The sequence below is a fragment of the Talpa occidentalis genome, unplaced genomic scaffold, assembly GCF_014898055.3.
Source record: "Talpa occidentalis isolate TD23 unplaced genomic scaffold, MPIMG_talOcc4v2.1 talOcc4.9, whole genome shotgun sequence".
Taxonomy (NCBI): Eukaryota; Metazoa; Chordata; class Mammalia; order Eulipotyphla; family Talpidae; genus Talpa; species Talpa occidentalis.
Window position 1 is genome coordinate 80,588,263 of NW_023605305.1, and position 17,170 is coordinate 80,605,432.

At 58.1% G+C, this 17,170-nt stretch overlaps 1 protein-coding gene across 6 annotated transcripts; it reads left to right on the forward strand.

The window, feature by feature from the left end:
- Positions 1-1,458: 1,458 nt before the first annotated feature.
- Positions 1,459-16,461, forward strand: CELF3 (CUGBP Elav-like family member 3). Of its 6 annotated transcripts, XM_037498417.2 has the most exons (14): positions 1,492-1,518; positions 2,289-2,394; positions 3,591-3,673; positions 8,599-8,647; positions 9,037-9,165; positions 9,406-9,485; positions 10,473-10,616; positions 10,759-10,900; positions 11,137-11,286; positions 11,656-11,721; positions 11,914-12,057; positions 12,329-12,472; positions 13,151-13,288; positions 15,005-15,859. In XM_037498417.2, exons 4-13 carry the CDS (start codon positions 8,599-8,601, stop codon positions 13,276-13,278), a joined length of 1,176 nt encoding a protein of 391 aa, XP_037354314.1. In that variant the 5' UTR covers positions 1,492-1,518; positions 2,289-2,394; positions 3,591-3,673; the 3' UTR covers positions 13,279-13,288; positions 15,005-15,859. The 6 variants fall into 6 exon arrangements, with proteins under 6 accessions (XP_037354309.1, XP_037354311.1, XP_037354314.1 ...); XM_037498412.2 differs by having other exon boundaries at positions 1,459-2,394; positions 15,005-16,461; XM_037498414.2 differs by having other exon boundaries at positions 1,470-2,394; positions 9,040-9,165; positions 15,005-16,461.
- Positions 16,462-17,170: the final 709 nt, after the last annotated feature.

A 17,170-nucleotide genomic window follows, 5' to 3' on the forward strand; every position in this document is an offset into this window, starting at 1 on the left:
TTGGTTTCCTCATCTTTATGTGGAGATAATGATAGAAACGGCATCACAATGATGCTGAAGGTTAAACAAGTTAGTAAACATAAAGCACTTGGAACAGTGCCTGGGACACTGTAAGTGCTTCCTGAGCGCTGTTACTTTCCTTCCACAAGAGGAGCCTACTTGCCATGACAGCTGACCAGTAAGGGCTGCTGGGGTTGGTTGGGAGGTATTCTGTGGAGACATCAGCCCTCATCTTGGGAGAAGAATGACAACAGGCAGGGTGTTCCACAAGAGTTGTCAGCCTGATGCAAGGCAAGAGCTGCCTGTCCAGAGGAGTTGATATCAGTGATACTTCATGCATGGGGACAGGGGGTGGGGGGGCGGGAAGGGGGAAGCTATGAGGCCAGTGCAAAGAGGTGGTCAAGCTCCTCTGAGCTTATGCAGCAAAGCCATCATCTATAGACATGTAAGTTGTTTAGGGGAGTAATAGTCCCCCAATGTGTTTCCCCCACCCCTCAATGGGGGAAGTGGTGGAAAGCAAAGGGAGGAGTAATTGGGTTTCCTTTGCCCTGGAGGGAAACTTGACAGCGGTGGTTGTTTCCACTGTAGGACTCAGGAACTCACTGTTGTCAGAGGTTCTTTGCATCAACTCTCTATTCGAGAAATATTTGTTAAGCACCTACTATGTAGGAGTAAGACACTGTGCTAGACACTGTGAACAGTAAATGCTGAATTAAACAGTGTCCTGGTCTTCCAGGCACTTACAAGTGAGAGCTCCCGCTGTCACCACAGCCTCCCCGCCCACACACTTATACACACAAACCCCCCAGAGGGCGAGAAGGGGGAGTCGGCAAATGCCAGCAAGACACAGTTTTCCTTGGTTCCTTATCTGAAAAACGCAGTTTTCTCTCTGAACTCATCCTGCCCCGCTCTCCCCTGCCCCGCCCCGCCCTTCCCTCTTTGCTCTCTGGGTTACTTTGGCCCTTTTCCCCCAGGCTCTGTGACCTGCTTCCCTCTCAGCGACACCTCCCTCCTTCCCCCCACCGCAACCTGCCCAACTGTGCCTAAGCCATTTTCTCTCCTGGTTTCCTTCCTTGGCTCCCTACTCTGGGTCTCCCCAGATGCCTGGCTCCCCTCTCTTCCTCCCCCCAACTCCCCTCTCGTGGGTCTTCTTTTCCAGCACCGGGGACAGCTCCAGCCCCCGGAACAATGGACCCCACTTTAGGGTTCCTCTATAAATTCTCCATCTTAGTGCCTTGCCCAACTCCTGACTGAGGAGTAAGATGGGGGAAGGGTTATTATCAACAGGACCAGCTGCTCTTCTGGGGGCGGGAAGGGAGTCGGGGAGGAAGGAGATAAAGAGGGCGTGGCTCTTGTCGGGATTGTGCGTCCCTCTCCAGGGTAGAGAATTTGTATTCCACCCCTGAGACTGACATCACTGATGTCAGGGGAAAGGAGGTGGGAGTGGGGAGGGGGGTGTGGAGGGGGGAGGTTTTTGTTGAGGAGAGCACGGCCGGAGAGCAGAGCTCCGGGACCCAGGTGACCGGGAAAGCAGGCAGCCCCAGCGGCGGGAGCAGCCAGCAGCAGCCCAGGCCCGGGGACTGGGGTGGGGGTGGGAGGGGGGCTAAGGGAGGACCTGAAGGGGGGCGGCAGGGCCAAAGGGACCCCCGGAGCCCTGCCGCCATCAGAGATCAAGCATCTGGCATCAGGGATCTTCGGACCCAGCAGAAGGATCAGCCACAGGGGAGGTGTCCTCCTGGGGAAGCCAACGAGAGCTCCACCTGCCCCACATCAGGAGTGCCCCCCACCCTCCCCTGCCCGACGCTGCTGGCAACCCTACCAGGCCCCTAACCCCTCGGCCTCCTCTCCCATCGCCTTCCTCAAGCCCTTTTCTCCACCTCTGGCTCTTATCTCAAATCCCAGTTCCCAGCACTTCTGCTACCCCCCTAACCCTCCAGGCTTTGGCCACAGTGACCCCCATCCTGGGATATTTGCCAGATCTCTGGGAGGGAGATCGTTGTTTGGGCTATGCCCCCTGGTGGCATGACAGTGTCTGCCTAGACCCCTGACCCCTCGCCCTCAACTCCCTCCCTGGGCCTCCTTTGTGTGAAGAGCTGCCCCTTCTACTCAGCACTGGGGTTGGGGGCCAAAGGGAAAGCCAGCCCCGGCTGGGCCCCTGGCCCCCACCGCTTGCCTACTTGCTAGGCAGCTCCCCCCTGGCCTTTGGGCCTCTCCCTGCTCCCCACGGCCCCTCCTCCTGGGCCGCCCCAATGAAGGAGCCGGATGCCATCAAGCTGTTTGTGGGGCAGATCCCGAGGCATCTGGAGGAAAAGGACCTGAAGCCCATCTTCGAACAGTTCGGGCGGATCTTCGAGCTGACGGTCATCAAGGACAAGTACACCGGGCTGCACAAGGGTGAGGGTCAGGCCAGGCTGGAGAGGCTCCAGGGGTGGACTGGGCAGAAGGGGGGGACCAGGCTGGAAGGACAGAGTGGCCGGAAAGGGTCAATCTAGAAGGAAAAGAGTTCAGGAGCTGGGAGTGTGCATGAGGAGCTCAGCCAGGAGGGCCAGGGGGTTCCAGAGGGAGGGACAAGGAGGGCCTCTTTGAGGAGGGAAGAGTTGTCAAGGGATCTGCAGAGACACGGATCCCAAGATGAGGAAGGGGTGTCATGGATGAACTCAACGAAGCATGGAGGGATAAGAGCGCTGGTTTGGGAGACCAGGAGCTAGGCAGGTGAGTGTGTGTGTGTGTGTGTGTGCACGCACGCGTGTGTATAAGAGACTCTTACTAGCCTAGAATACTATTAGGATGGGGGTTGGAACAGGCTCAGGGGCTTAACCTAGAAAGAATGGACTGGAACTGGGCAGGGAAGCTCCAGGAAGAGGGGCCTGAGAAGCTGGATGTGAAGGACAGAGGTTGGTATAGACCTGCCTGGGAAGTGTGGAGGACTTGGAAAGTTAAGAGATCTGGGGGTATTGGGAGGAGGCACCAGGGCTGAGGCTCAGCAGGGCCAGAGCCAGGTCGGGACTTGAAGGATCCAAGCTCTGGGTGGGAGTCAGGGGAGGGGGACCGGAGGGACCACACTGCCTCTCCCTCCATCAGCCCAGGGACTGCCAGCTAACTGCTCTTCCCTTTCCTTCACCTCTATTCCACTTCACCCTCCACCTGCCTCTCATGGAGTTGGGGAGAGATGAGGAAACAGAAAAAAAATGTGAGAGGAGTGGGATGATGATGACCAAGATGGAGGAAAGTGGAGGTGGAGGAGAATGGGAAAGGAGACCAGCTAAGGAGGAGAGAAAGCCACACTACACACTTGCCTGGCGATCACATGCCCCTTCTCCTCCCCCACACAAAGCCCCATCTCCCGACAGCCCCAGCTTCCGCCTGCTCCATCACCACCTCCATTTAAGCCTCCTGGTCCCTGGGTCTCTGCCCCAGGCTCCCTGGGACAGAATGTCTACCCTGTCCCAGACACCAACCACCCCAGCAGGCAGAAGGGGGCAAGAAGGGACAGTTTCCCAGGCCTCAGTCTTATGGGGGGAGCCTTTTAGGGAGGGGAGGCCGGGGACTCACCCCCACCCCGGTCTCTCTCTGCCCCCGGCCCTCCTTAGGATGTGCCTTCCTGACATACTGTGCCCGCGATTCAGCCCTGAAGGCCCAGAGCGCCCTGCACGAACAGAAGACGCTTCCAGGGGTGAGTCCCGGCCTTTCCAAGGCCCGGGGGCTGAGAAGGGCCTTAAAAGGGGCAGGGGGCTCACCACCTTCCCGAGACACTGAGCATATTTTCCACCTGTCCTCACCAGGAAGTCCCTCTCTCCTTCTAGTGTCCCTCTTTCTTGCTGTAGATGCATTTCTTCCCACCTGGAGAGAAGGGAAACAGGACTAGCGGAGTAAATGTGGCCTTTGCAAGGAGCAGGTGCAGCCCCATTCCCTGCTTTCCAAACTGCCCATCGAGCAGCACTTAGAGGGCAGAACTGACTGGTTGTGGGCCTGGGGATAATGCTTTGGACACCCGCATGGGGCAGAATGCACCTCTCTTGGGACTCTGGGGAGGAAGTCTTGCTGTGAGGAGGAGAGGTTCCTGTGGCCTGAGATGGGCAGCAGGTGCCTGTCGGACTGGCATCTCGGGGCTGGCTTCTGAGCTTGAACAGGCTCACCCTGTGTCTCCCTGAAAGAGTGGGGCAATGAGGCCACTGGGTATCGGTGGGGCAGGGCCTGGTGGGGCCTGGGCTGGGAGTGAGACTGGGGCTGAGCAAGGGCAGGGGCAGACATCCCTGTGGGGGATCAGACCTGACCCCACCAAACACACACAGGGAGGCTGGGGAGGCCTCCTTCCTGCAGGGTCAGAGTTCTTTGTCTCTTCTTAGCCAGCCTTGCAGGCCTGAATGGCAACCAAGGTTAGGGATAAAGACTCTTAGACTGCCCCCGACCCCACCAACAAGGGGGAAAGGATGGGCCATTACCTTTCTCTTTACTTGCTTTTTCTTGTTGTTTTCCCACACTGCGAACCCCAGGAAGTACTTCCAGAGAGCTGGCTCCATCCCTCCCATCAGCAAATATTTGCTGAGCACGGTCTGGGTGCAGGAGACACACCTGTCACAGCCCCAACCCCTTCCCTTCCGGGGAGCTGGGCAAGGAGGCTGATGCTCCATCTCTTCCTGGGAGAGAAATAGATTAGACACTGGGGAAAGAGGGTGGGGGTTAGGAAAATTAGGACTGTTTCAACCATTCCTGACTTCGAACCCTGCAGAGGTCTGTGGTCCTCTCGGGAAGTAAATGCTACTGCCAGCATCCCCCCACCCCCACCCCGGCCCACTATCTGATCCCAGCCCGGGAAGATGCCCAGAGCAGCCCTTGCCCCGGAGAGAAGGAGCCACACACCTGTGTGAGCATCCAGGGATCCCAGGTGCACGTGTGGTTGAGTGCAGGAGCGGGTGGGGTGCTGGTGGGGGCAAGGGTGTGGGCACGCACCTCCCTGGGAAGCCTGCTTCTCATCACATCACATCACCACCCTCCTCCCCTCCCTTTTCTCCATGGAGTTCCCTTGAAAATCAACAGTTTTCATCTCCATTGCTGTTTCTGTCTTTTTCTGTTGCCTCCCTATCGCTCAGAGCCCCACAAGACGGGGGTGGGGGGCCTGAGGTAGAGCGAAGAAGAGATTGGAGTGGGGACTTAGGTGAGAGAGATGGGCTGGGGGCATGGGACCCAGGGGCTGCAGCCCCAGATGGGGCTATCCATCTTGGGTCTGTCCCCCTCCACCTGCCTGTGCACTCAGGACTCCATCCTGGCTGCGGAAAGGTGCCACCTCCCCTTCCTGAGGAAACAAGACTTAGGGGGGAGGCGAGAGAGAAGGGCACCCAGTTAATGATTGTCTAGCCCTGCCCCAGAGCTCCTAGATGGCCCCAAGTTTCCACTTCGGCCCTTGCCCCAAGGGACAGAATCCAGAGAGGCCCAACAGAGCCTCCAGTAGAAAATGAAGGCTTCCACCATTTCAAGGTGGACCCCCCACTCCCTTTTGGAGGTGGGGAAGGATTCAAGGGAACAGACCAGGGCAGTCTAGGGGAACAGATGTCTGTGACCAAGCTCTGCCTGACCCTTTGTACCCCAGGTCTTTTCTCCTGCCACCTGCCTTCCCTTTGGCAGATTGTTCTTCCTCAGGTAGCCACTGAGTGTGCATGTCTGTGCGTGCACGTGTATGTGTGTGCAGAGTGTGTCAACTCTGTGGGAAATTCTTCTGTCTAATTGCCATGTCCTGCTATCAGCGTCTTTTTTAGCTAGGGGCATTCCGCCCTTTCTTCTTCCTTCCCATCCTTGTCACTCAGAGTCTAGGCGGTGCCACCACCTGAGGGAGATGCCTTACATGGCAGAGGGACAGGGTGGGGGGGGACTGGGCTGTGACTGGGGCCCGTTTCCTTCCCCTCCACCCCTCTGAGAGTTTCCAGGCAGGACTGGGACTTAGGTCTGTAGATTCTTCCTGAGAGTAGGGCGTGGCTGCCGGGAGGCAGTCGTGTGAGGGACACCCCCATGGCTCACTGTTCCCCTCTTAAATCCCACTCTGGGGACATGGGCCTCCTGTCAGCTTGCTGGGCAGGTGGGTTCTGGCCAACAGTGAGGACTTCTGTGTGGAGGGGACCTGTGCCCCCAGGAGAATTAGATTTTGTGGGGCTAAAGAGCATTTCCTGGCAGTGGGGTCTGGCATTTGGTGAGAAGGACATGGGCCTTACAAGTGACTGTGTTGGTGAGGGGTCTCAGGGACACTTGGAGTATAAATAGCCCCTTCTTCTTTGGGAGGCCCTCGGGAGAGCTTATCACCTGGTGGGTGGTAGCTAGGGAAGAGAGGCGCCTGGCGCCTGGTTGCCAGGTAAACAGGGCCCAGCTGGACTCAGGGGAGAGGGCAGGTGTGCCCAAACTGAACTAACAAAGACTGAGCTTCCCACAGGAAGAGCCAGGTTGAGAAGGGGAGGCTGGGGATATGGCACTGGGGGCCACAGAGGGAGGCTGGCTGTGAGGGAGCGTGGGGGGATCCTTCCGTCTGTGCGGTCCGTGCTGTGGTCTGCACGCTTGTGTGTCTTTGTGTGAATCTATATCAGCTGTGGATATTTATTGATATGCTATTTTTGTGCCTGGAGCCTGTGCAGGGAGGGAAAAGCATCTATTCTCTCTGGATCCTTGGTCCCCCATCCCACTAGAACAGCGAATCCCCTGGAGGCTGTTGGGAAGGGGTTAATGCTGAGCATAAGAAATCCCCATTGCTGCACCCCTGGTTCTAGTCTACCTCTTGTGAGGGGGCGGACTGCTGAGGTGCCTGTGGGGAACTTGATGATTGCTTTGGCTGGAGTACAGGAGAGAAAGAAAGGGTTCTGAACATCTGACCCCCACCCTTGCTACTACACACGCACACGCCTGAGTCCTGAGGAGATTTGAGCCTGGAATGGGATAATCCCAGATTGGTGGAGGATAAAGCTGGGGCTGATGGGCTGCAGGATTTATATGAGGGTTACTGTCCCCCCTCCCCAGCTGCTCTTAGATTCAGAGATTGGGGGGAAGGCAAAGATAGGAAAGGAGGGTCCTTTGAGATGGGGCTTAGACTTGACCCAGGGTTGGGAATACTGCATCAGCAGAGTCTAATCATACCGACCCTAGGAAGAGGGTCCAGTGTGAGGAGGAGCTGGGGGCAGTTGTCATTTCCTCACTTCTGTGTTACACGATGACACACAAGGTCTCGAGACCCCAGAAAGCTAGAACTGAGGCGACCCAGATTAGAGCTGGCCTGATTTATCCCCATCCCACTTTACAGATGAGGAAGTTGAGGCCCAGAGGAGAGAAGTGATTTCTCTACACGCACCCAGCCAGGGTGTCCCAGGTGTCCTGACCCCTAGTGTCTCTCCTGAGGATAGTTTTAATCCCACGTCAGAAGGCAGATGAGATGAACGGCTTTTACTTCTTTTCAGTCACAGGATCGAGGACTTCCCCATCCTCAGATAAGTGGCCAAAGTTCTCAGTAGCAGAGTATGTTCACCCAGGCGTCCCTCCCTCCCCTCTCCTGAGAAGCTGCGCACCGTAGCTCAGGAAATCAACCTGCAGGAGTCCCCCTCCGGGGCGCTCCCCAGGCCGGACCCGAGCGGGTCTGGGACGCCCGCGTTTCCACAGGCGGCTGAACAAAGGGAGCCGCGGCGGGAGTAGGCGAGAGGGGCGCGCCCGGGAGGACTTCCGGGTCCAGGGAGGCGCTCCCCAGAGCGCGGGACAGCGGCTCCTCCCTCGGCGCCGTCTCCCAGGGAGGCGCGAGGGTGTGATGTGGCGGGGGAGGGCGGGGAAGGGCAGCGCGGCCCCAGGGCGGCCCGCTCAGTCCCTCCCTCCGGAATCTGGAGCTCCCGGGGCCCCTCCCCCACCTCCCAGCCCCCACCAAACCCTCCATGCCCCGTCCCCCGTTCCCACCCTCCCCTCCCCGCTCCTTCTTTGGGTGTGTGGAGCAGGAGTGATGACGTCACCACGGTCGCCAGGGCGACGGGGACGGATAAATCAGGCTGAGTGGGCGGTTGCCATGGCGCGTATTCTCTCGTTGCCACGGAGACTGGGCATCTGCTCCCTTTGTGCTGCCCGAGTGCCTTCCCCCTGGGGTCAAGGGGTGTAGGGGGGCAGAAGGAGAGGCAGACACACCTCTAGGGGTCAGAAGGAAGTTGGGGCATTTGTGGCGTCTCCCGCGGTCTGGTGTCTCCCCTAGGGCTTCCTGATGGGGTGGCCTCTGTTGCTTCTGCTCTGTAGAATTGAGGCAGCTCTTGTTCAGTCGCCCCTGGATTGGGCTCTATCTCAGGATCCGGGGCCGGTGGGCAGGCCCCATTCTCCCCCTAAGGAGAACAGCGCCTGTCCCTGACCAAGTGTCTTGGGGCCCCATCTGAGCCTGGAGTGTGCCCCATGAGCATGCACCCTAACTCCTTCCTCCACTGCCTCTAGCCCTTCACAAGATCAGGTCCCATCCCTCCCTCCCCAGCAGAAACTCAGAGGGTTCGGGGACTGCCTGGGCCTGGCACTCCTCTATCCTCCCTGCAGGTCCTGGCCTGGGGAGGGCTCTTGGGGTGTTCGGAGGAGGTCCCCACAGTTGCTGTCTCTTCTCTCCTTTAGATGAACAGGCCGATCCAGGTCAAGCCAGCCGACAGCGAGAGCCGAGGAGGTAGGTTCTGTACCTTTGGACTCAGTCCCTCTCCCTGTGCCTGCAGGCCTGGGGCCTGGAGTAGCTGAGGGGCAGCTTGCTTGAGGAAGTCTGAGAATCCCAAGGGCTCCCAGTCAAGGTGGGCCAAGAAGGCGGGGTGGCCAGAGGGGATGTGATCCTACACGTTGTAGAGATGGCAAAACCGAGGTTCATGGTGGAGTAAGGTAGCCCATCTTCCAACCCCCACTCCTTTCACCCCAAAGCCCTTGGTTCCCACAGTGAGGGGAGTGTCTGGAGTTGCAGGAAGAGCTGGAGGCCAGGGGGCGGGGCTCCTGCCGGTCTGCTGGACCAGGCTGGGTAAGCAGCCAGAGGCCCTTAAGATACTCCTTCTGTGCCCTACCTACCCCCAGAAGACCGGAAGCTCTTTGTGGGGATGCTAGGGAAGCAGCAGACAGATGAGGATGTTCGGAAGATGTTCGAGCCTTTCGGGACCATAGACGAGTGCACTGTGCTCCGGGGGCCTGATGGAACCAGCAAAGGTAGCCTGCTGCCCTGCCCCTCCACCCCTGCAGCCCTGCCCCACCGCGAAGCCCCTGGGCATCAGCACCCAGTCCCCGCACTTAAACTCCTCCTCTCTGACCCCCGCCCCCACTGCTGCCGCCTCCCGCACCTGAGCTCTCAGGTCTCTCTCCCTCCCCCATCAGTTCCCTGGGCAAAGGAGACTGGGAGCCCTCAAGGGTAGGCTCCCACCCTTTCCTCCTCCCTTCTGAACCCTCTAGGCTGCGCCTTCGTAAAGTTCCAGACCCACGCCGAGGCCCAGGCGGCCATAAACACCCTTCACAGCAGCCGGACCCTGCCGGTGAGCCCACTCCCCTGGCCTTAGGCCTCCCAGCTCTGCCTGGCCCACCGCAGCCTGGCTCAGAGGGCCAGGCCATTCCTTATTGGCTCTTTGAATTTATTTAAAAAAAGAATTTGCTGTCAGAAGAATCAAACCTCTTAGGGATGCCTTGTATTTCAAGTAACATTTCCCTCCCTCTATCCCCTATCCCTCTCCCCCATTTTCAGCCCATATGTCCTCTCCCTCTGCTCCTGCCTTCCCTGGCCCTCAGGCCTCAGGCCTGTCCTTTATCTCCCACCTTCTCGTATCCCCCACCCTCACTGGGGCATCAGGACGCCTGCTTAGAAACCACACAGACCCTCCATCTATTCTTCTGCCCTGCACATTAGCAGAGGGTCACCCGCACGCATGGAGTGCTGCCTGGCCAGCAGCCTCTCAAGTGCAACAAGCTGGCTCTGAAGGAGGGGAGTTCCCGCAGACACTGGGCCGCACTGAGCAGGGACTTGGTGGAAAGGAAACAGCATTGGAGGGAGAACTGCATCTACATTCTAGAACTCTACAGTCCTTGCAGATGTTCCAAGTTGATTTGTAGTTGGCTCAGGCGTGTATTAAAATTTGAGGCTGCCTCCAGAGTGAGAACTGGGGTGTGGGGGGAGGAGTCAGGATAAGGGGTGGGGCAGCAACTAGGCAAAACCAGCCAGAGATCAAACCTTTGAGTACCTGATCCCCCGGTGATGATTTCTGGTGCCCAGTCCTCCCTAAGCAGCCAGGGGTGCCTTTTGCATCCCCATTGGCCTTCCCTTTTCAAGCTCACTCCTTTACATTTCTCTACACTTTCTAGCCTCTTGCACATCCGGGCACGGGGAGGGTGGGATGGAGGGAGGGGCAATGTGGCTGCCCTCCCGAAGGGGCCAAGCCATGCCTGGTGGTACAGGGGCCAGGGCCTGAGGATGCTGGGAAGGAGAGACCTGGCTCTGTCCCTCTGATGCATATGGGCTCCTTATCCAGGGTGCCTCGTCCAGCCTGGTGGTTAAGTTTGCTGACACGGAGAAGGAGCGAGGTCTCCGCCGGATGCAGCAGGTGGCCACCCAGCTGGGCATGTTCAGCCCCATTGCCCTCCAGTTCGGAGCCTACAGCGCCTACACCCAGGCCGTGAGCACACCCCCCACCCCCCTTCTCCTCCTGCCCCCTGGGCCTTGCCCCCACCCTCCCAATGCAGAGGCCCAAGGTCGGGAGGGGAGCCGGGCCAGGGTTTGAGGGCACGGCCCCACTCTCCTCTTCCCTTGCCCCCCAGCTGATGCAGCAGCAGGCGGCCCTGGTAGCGGCTCACAGTGCCTACCTCAGTCCCATGGCCACCATGGCTGCCGTGCAGATGCAGCACATGGCCGCCATCAATGCCAATGGCCTCATAGCCACTCCCATCACCCCGTCCTCAGGTAAGGCCAGGCCAGGTTGGACTGGGGAAGGGGTGAACGGGGCGGGTCTAGAGCTACCACATGGTGGGGGTGGGGCAAGGGCAGTGCTCAGAGCAGCCCTGGGGTCCTGGGGGGTCGGGGCACCGGGGTCAGAGTGTAGCCTGCTTCTTCCCTCTGCCCTCAGACTTGCTGACCGGTTCTCTGCATGTGTGTGTGTCTGCTTCTCCGCTCTGTCTCTGTTGCTTTCTCCTTCCCAGGAACCAGCACCCCTCCTGCCATCGCTGCCACGCCCGTCTCTGCAATCCCCGCTGCCCTGGGCGTCAACGGCTACAGCCCGGTGCCCACCCAGCCCACTGGGCAGCCTGCCCCTGATGCTCTGTATCCCAACGGGGTTCATCCCTACCCAGGTGGGGTTCTCTGCCTGCCCACCCCTCACCCCAGCAACCATTCGAGATACCACTCCCATTTCGGGCAGCCATGACACATCTTCCCTCTCCAGGCTTCGGTAATAAGGCGCTTCTCCTGCTCTGTCATCCTGGGCAGGGGTGCTCCTTCCCATTCTCAGCCAGGGAAGCTGAGGCTCACAGGCGAGTGACTTGTCCAGGGTGGCACAGCCGGGCACAGACTCAAATCTTGCTGATGCCAGGCTCCCCTCTTACCCCTGCTCTGTGCATTTTCACCTCTCATTTCACACCCCGTGCCCCGATGAGGCTCTGCTGGGGCTCCCAGCTGCATGCCAGCCCTCCCTCACAGTTGGTCTGTGCCGTTCTCCCCAGCTCAGAGCCCCGCTGCCCCCGTGGACCCCCTGCAGCAGGCCTATGCTGGGATGCAGCACTACACAGGTGAGGGCCCCACCCAGCACTGTCCAGGTAGGATGCTGGGGCTGGGCACCCAGGGTGTGAGTCAGCTTCTCCCACTCTGCTCAGCCCCTTCCAGCCATGGGCGGGGCTAGGGAGGGGAGCCAGGGCTGGTCCGAGAGCCTGGGCAGGGAATCTCAGCAGCCCCATCAGTGCTCGCTGTTCTCCCCTCTCCAGCAGCTTACCCAGCAGCCTACAGCCTGGTTGCACCTGCGTTCCCGCAACCTCCTGCCTTGGTCGCCCAGCAGCCCCCACCTCCCCCTCAGCAGCAGCAACAGCAGCAGCAGCAGCAACAGCAGCAGCAGCAGCAGCAACGGGAAGGTGTGCCCTGGGCAGGGTCCTCCCAGCTGAGTCTTTAGGAATAGGAGCGTCCCTGTCACTGCTGGGAACTCCCTGTGCCCCACTCCATGCCCAGCTCAGCCCCCCTGTGTGGGGGTGAGAGGGAATGGGAAGGCGGCAGCCGGCACCCTGGCCTGTGTGTTGGGGGCTGGGATTGGAGGGTCTTCCAGGGGCCTGCTCTGCACAGGACACCTGCTCTTCACGTTGGCCTCCCCAGCACCCAGCTCTTCCTTTTGTCTCTGTCAACACCCAGGCCCTGACGGCTGCAACATCTTCATCTACCACCTGCCCCAGGAGTTCACGGACTCAGAGATCCTCCAGATGTTTGTCCCGTTTGGCCACGTCATCTCAGCCAAAGTCTTTGTTGATCGGGCCACCAATCAGAGCAAGTGTTTTGGTAAGACTGTGAGGAACCAGAAGATAAAATAAGGCCCATTTTTACCAAACTGCAACTCAGAACAAGGTCTGATTCATTTGGAGGCACGTGGGGTCACAATGGGCCCCATTTTTGAAATTCAGATTGTCCAAGAGTCCTAAGGAATGGTTTGTAACGCACCCTGCATCTGGCCGGGCCCATGCCTTCCTCCAGGAGACCACATTTCATCTTTTCTCCTTAAAAACTGGCTGAATTCTAGCTTCATGAAAGTGGGTTCAGGAACTAGGGATGCGTGGTTTTTGAAAGGTAGGCTGGGGGGGGGGGTTTAGTTGTATTCATGTGTTTGAAAGGTGGTACTTCAGGGAGAAAGCGAATGTCTCATCCTCCCTGCTCAGAAATCATTTAGTTCTGGAAGTGGTGTTTTAAAAAGGCAAGTTTCCAGCTATCGAGGCTGAGGAAAGGGCTGGCCACAAAAAATGCCAGAAAGCATGGCCTGTGCATATGAGTGGCTTGACTGGATTCATTAACGCATCAACCAACAAGTACTTACTGGATGCCTACTATGTGCCAGGCAGTTTTCTAGGCATTTGGGATACCTGGAGGAAGTAGGGTTTGCTGGGAAACCAGAGAGCGGTCCCTGACCCTTAGCATAGGAGATGAGGTGGGATTGGCCTGGGCCTTATGCCCTTCTCACCTCAGGCTTTGTGAGTTTCGACAATCCGGCCAGTGCCCAGGCTGCCATCCAGGCCATGAATGGTTTCCAGATTGGCATGAAGCGCCTCAAAGTCCAGCTAAAGCGGCCTAAGGATGCCAACCGGCCCTACTGAGGGCCCCAAGGTGGGTCCTACTCCCGTCCTGTGACCACTACAGCCCCAGCACCCTGTAGCCAGGGTCCTCACTCAGGGTTCCCCTGCCCCTCTTCCACCACTCTCAGGGGCGTCCACCCATCCCAACTCCAGCACTTGAGGCAGGAATCTGGAGCAGCTCCCTCTGCTGTTTCCAGTCATCCAATTCCTTCTCTCCCCTCCCCTTCCCTCCTCTCGCTCTCTTTCTCTCTCATTCCCCTCTCTCCCTTCTCTCTTTTCTCTCTCTCTCACACACACACACACACACACACACGCACACACGCACACATGCACGCATACACGCACAGACACAACCACTCCCCCCCACCCCCACCCCCCCCCCCCGCCCCACAGAGCTAACTCTGTATCTCTTTATGTCCCCAGATCTTCCCCAGTATTTGGTTGTTTGTCTGGTCAGTGTTCATGTGTCTGCGTGTCTCTCTTTCTGGTTTTCCTTTGGGTTGCAGTGGAATAGGGGAGTAGGGTTTGGGGAATAACGGGGCTGGTTTAGGGTGCTGGAGGTCCTAGAAGCACTGGCTCCTGGAATATCTGTCCTCCTGCGAGGAGGGGACATCAGGTCCTGGTGCCCGGGCCGCAGGCGACGGTGCACGTGCAGCCGCAGGCCCACAGGACGCGGCGAGCGCAGACTGGGGCTAGTCTGAGCTCCGGGCCCTTGGGCCCTCGGGAGCAGCTTTGGTTCAGGTGGAGGAGGTTGAAATGCTGGATTGCCTACAAATTTCACTTACCAGGCCCCTCTCCACCCCATCTTCTGCATCACTCCAACCTCATGGCCACAGAGCTGTGGGCTTTGATGACTTTTGTGTTGTTTAATCTCCTTTGGACCGAACCCCTGAAAAAACACAACCCAAGAACAATACCCACATTTTCTGTTTCTCCCCTTTCCCCCCAATCCTGGCTGCTTAACTCCCCCCACCCTGGGGGCCCCCCAGCCCAGGGCCCGTGTCCATTGTCGGCCGAAGCCCCCATCCCCGGACCCCTGCTCCGGGCCCCTGTAAGTTGCATGGAACGAGCGTGTTGTCTTTGGAGCCGATTGTTTGTTATTTGGGGAGGGGGCCGTGGAGGGAAGCGCCCCCCAGCCCAGAGTCAGGGCCGGGGGCAGCTCGCGGGATGTGCTTGGTCAACAGTGGTTGGTGACTGTGGTCTGTGTTCTGTGCACTTCTCTCTTGCTTTCTTTGTTCCTTTCTAAAAAGAATGAGAACACTCCCTGCGGGCTGGGGGTCTCGCCCCATAAGACTCGGGCCCTTAGCCCAGCCCAGGGCTCTTCCCTGACCTTCTCTGCCTTCCCCTTCGCAGACCCTCCTCGCTCCTTTTCCAGGTGTTTGCCCTCATCCACCGCCCTTCTCCTCTCACTGATCTCTGCCTGCCTGTGTCTCATTTCTTTGCCTCTCCCCTCTGGCCCCTGACTCCTTTTCTTCAGTCTGTTTTTCTCACGGGCTGTGTGAAAATTTCCTTCCTGATACCCTTCGGTCTCTTGTATCATCCACACCCCCCTTTCCTGGTCTCCTCCATCCCTGTCCTCTGGTCCTCTGTCCATGGCTGGGGGGCCGGATGATTGTTTGGACCCAGGCCTTTCTGAGGCCCGCCTTCCTCAGACAGCCCCAGTCTGTCCTCCTCATCAGCCACCCGGAGCCCGGGACCTGCGTGGGCAGCGGCTCCCCACAGCTTCACCCGTTTCCTTCCTTCGCAGGTCTGGAGACGCCAGAGGAAGGGGCACTTCACCCCTCTCCCCACGACTGGCCCCAGCCCTCTCTGCACATGTGCCCTGGGCCTTGACTGGGCTGTGGGGCCAAAGCTGCTTCATGGCCCTGGGGGCACAGGACACCCCCACTCCCATCACCCTGCCTCTCCTGAAGGGCCTGTTTCCTCCCAGGTGCCCTTTTGGCCTTTGTGAGGGAGCAAGGAACAGGCTTGAGGGCCAGGGTGTCTGCCTTCTGTTAGGGCTCCTTGAAGGGCCTTCTGAGTCCAGCTTTCGCACTTGCCCGGGCCCCATAGGGGGCCTGTTTTACCTGTGTAGGGGGACCCCCAGGAGGGCAGCAGGGACCTCCCCAACCCTCCCCACCCACCCTTGCCCCAGTCTCTTCCCCACTCGGGGTTTCTTAGAAGCTGGTTCTCACATTCCCTGCTCTCCTCAGCTAGAGGCAGGATCTCCCTGAACCCTGGGCTCCCAGCCCTAAAACTCACTGCCTCCCCCGAGGGCCCCCTCTAAGGAGGGTGTGGGGGAGCCCTGAGGGCTGCCTCTCTGCCAGTCAGCCACAGAGACCCTCCTCCTTTCACGAGGAAAAGACCTCCCCCGAACCCCTAAAAATGTTTACAGTCTCTGCTGGTCTCCTCCTGTAAATACCACCACCCGTGCGTTATCCAGCCGGCCAGGCCCGGACGCTGCCATCTCTCTTCTGGGAGTTTAGACAATGTTGCCCTTGGATCTTTTCTCTCTTGATTTCTCCCTTTGCTTTGGGGGGTAATTGGGTATTTGGGAGGAGGGGTGTGGGGAGGGCTGAAGGGGTTTATTACCTGATCTTTTTCTTTAGGAAGAGGTTTTAGGGAAAAGAAATGGGGTGGGGGTGGGAGTGGTACGGGACAACTGGGGAGTCAGTTTCAGACACTTCTCTATGCTTAACTTATTTATTTATTGCGTTTTACTTTTAAAGAGTTGGTCTTTTCTGTCTAAATAAAGAAAAAAATTTAAAAGCACCAACAAGAGTCTTGGAAGGTGGAGGGTAGGGGGCTGCACCTTGGGTGGAGGAGGAGGGAGGTAAGCAGAGTGAGGCTTCGGGGAGAAAACCGCCAGCAGGCCCAGCAGTGTCCAGACGCATCGCTACGCATCCTAGTCTTCCACCTTCATTGGGGTTTAATTCTGGAATGCTCTGCAGAGCTGGGCAGAGGGACGAAAGCAGGTCAGCAGGCTTCTCTCCAGCATCCAGCCCCATCCCTCTGGAAGCTGAGGATTGTGGCCTCACATTCCAGACCTCAGCCTTGCCCTTACCCATGTGGTGAGCGGTCCCCACATCCAGCCAGTGGGGATCCTGGGAGCTAACTGTAACGCCAGCATTTATTAGTTACTTAATTCTGTATGCGACTCTGTTCTGGGCCCTTAGGGCATTTTTCCTCATTTAACTTCCCAACAACCCTGTGGGGCAGAGGAATGAGGGCTTTGGCAGTTAACTAACTTCCCCAGAGTCAAAAAGCCACTAAGAGAGGGCTGCAGGTAAGCCAGTGTGTCAGGCCGGATGTGCTCCTCTGCTCACAGGCTCAACTACCTGTCCTTTGACTTCAGTCAAATTCCAAGAATTATCAGGCAGGCTGTAGGGGAAGCTCCCCTCCAGCAGAGGGGGAGTCCTGGGGTCCTAGAGCCTCTTCTGTGGATTGCTTCAGGGCTGGGTTCAGGGGCTCACACAGGTGCTGTCCTTGACTTCATAGCACGAGTCATTTGCTTCTGGGCAGTTATACCTGCTACCCTACCCTGATTAAGTACTGGATAAACTTGCCCACCTTCCAGCCCCAGTCTGGCCTCAGGTCAGAATTGTTCTTCCAGAGCACCACCAAAACCCCACTTCCACTGCCTTCTCTTAAACTGTCTCACACTAAGAATAGTTAAAAGGAGAAGCGACTTGTGAAGTAGTATGGAGACGCATCTGTGAATATCGTTTCAGGGCAGAATGTCTTGGGTTGGTGAAGATCAGGGATAGGACCTTACTCGAAAGAGAAGCCAGCCAGGATGCTTAGCCAAGCTCGCATCTGAAATCTCAGCTACAAGTCAGGGGGTGGGGTGGGGAAAGTATAAATAAGGACAAGAGTGGGTATTTCATCTCTGCGTTTTCCCTTGAGCAGTCTCACTGTGGCCTTGGAACATTTC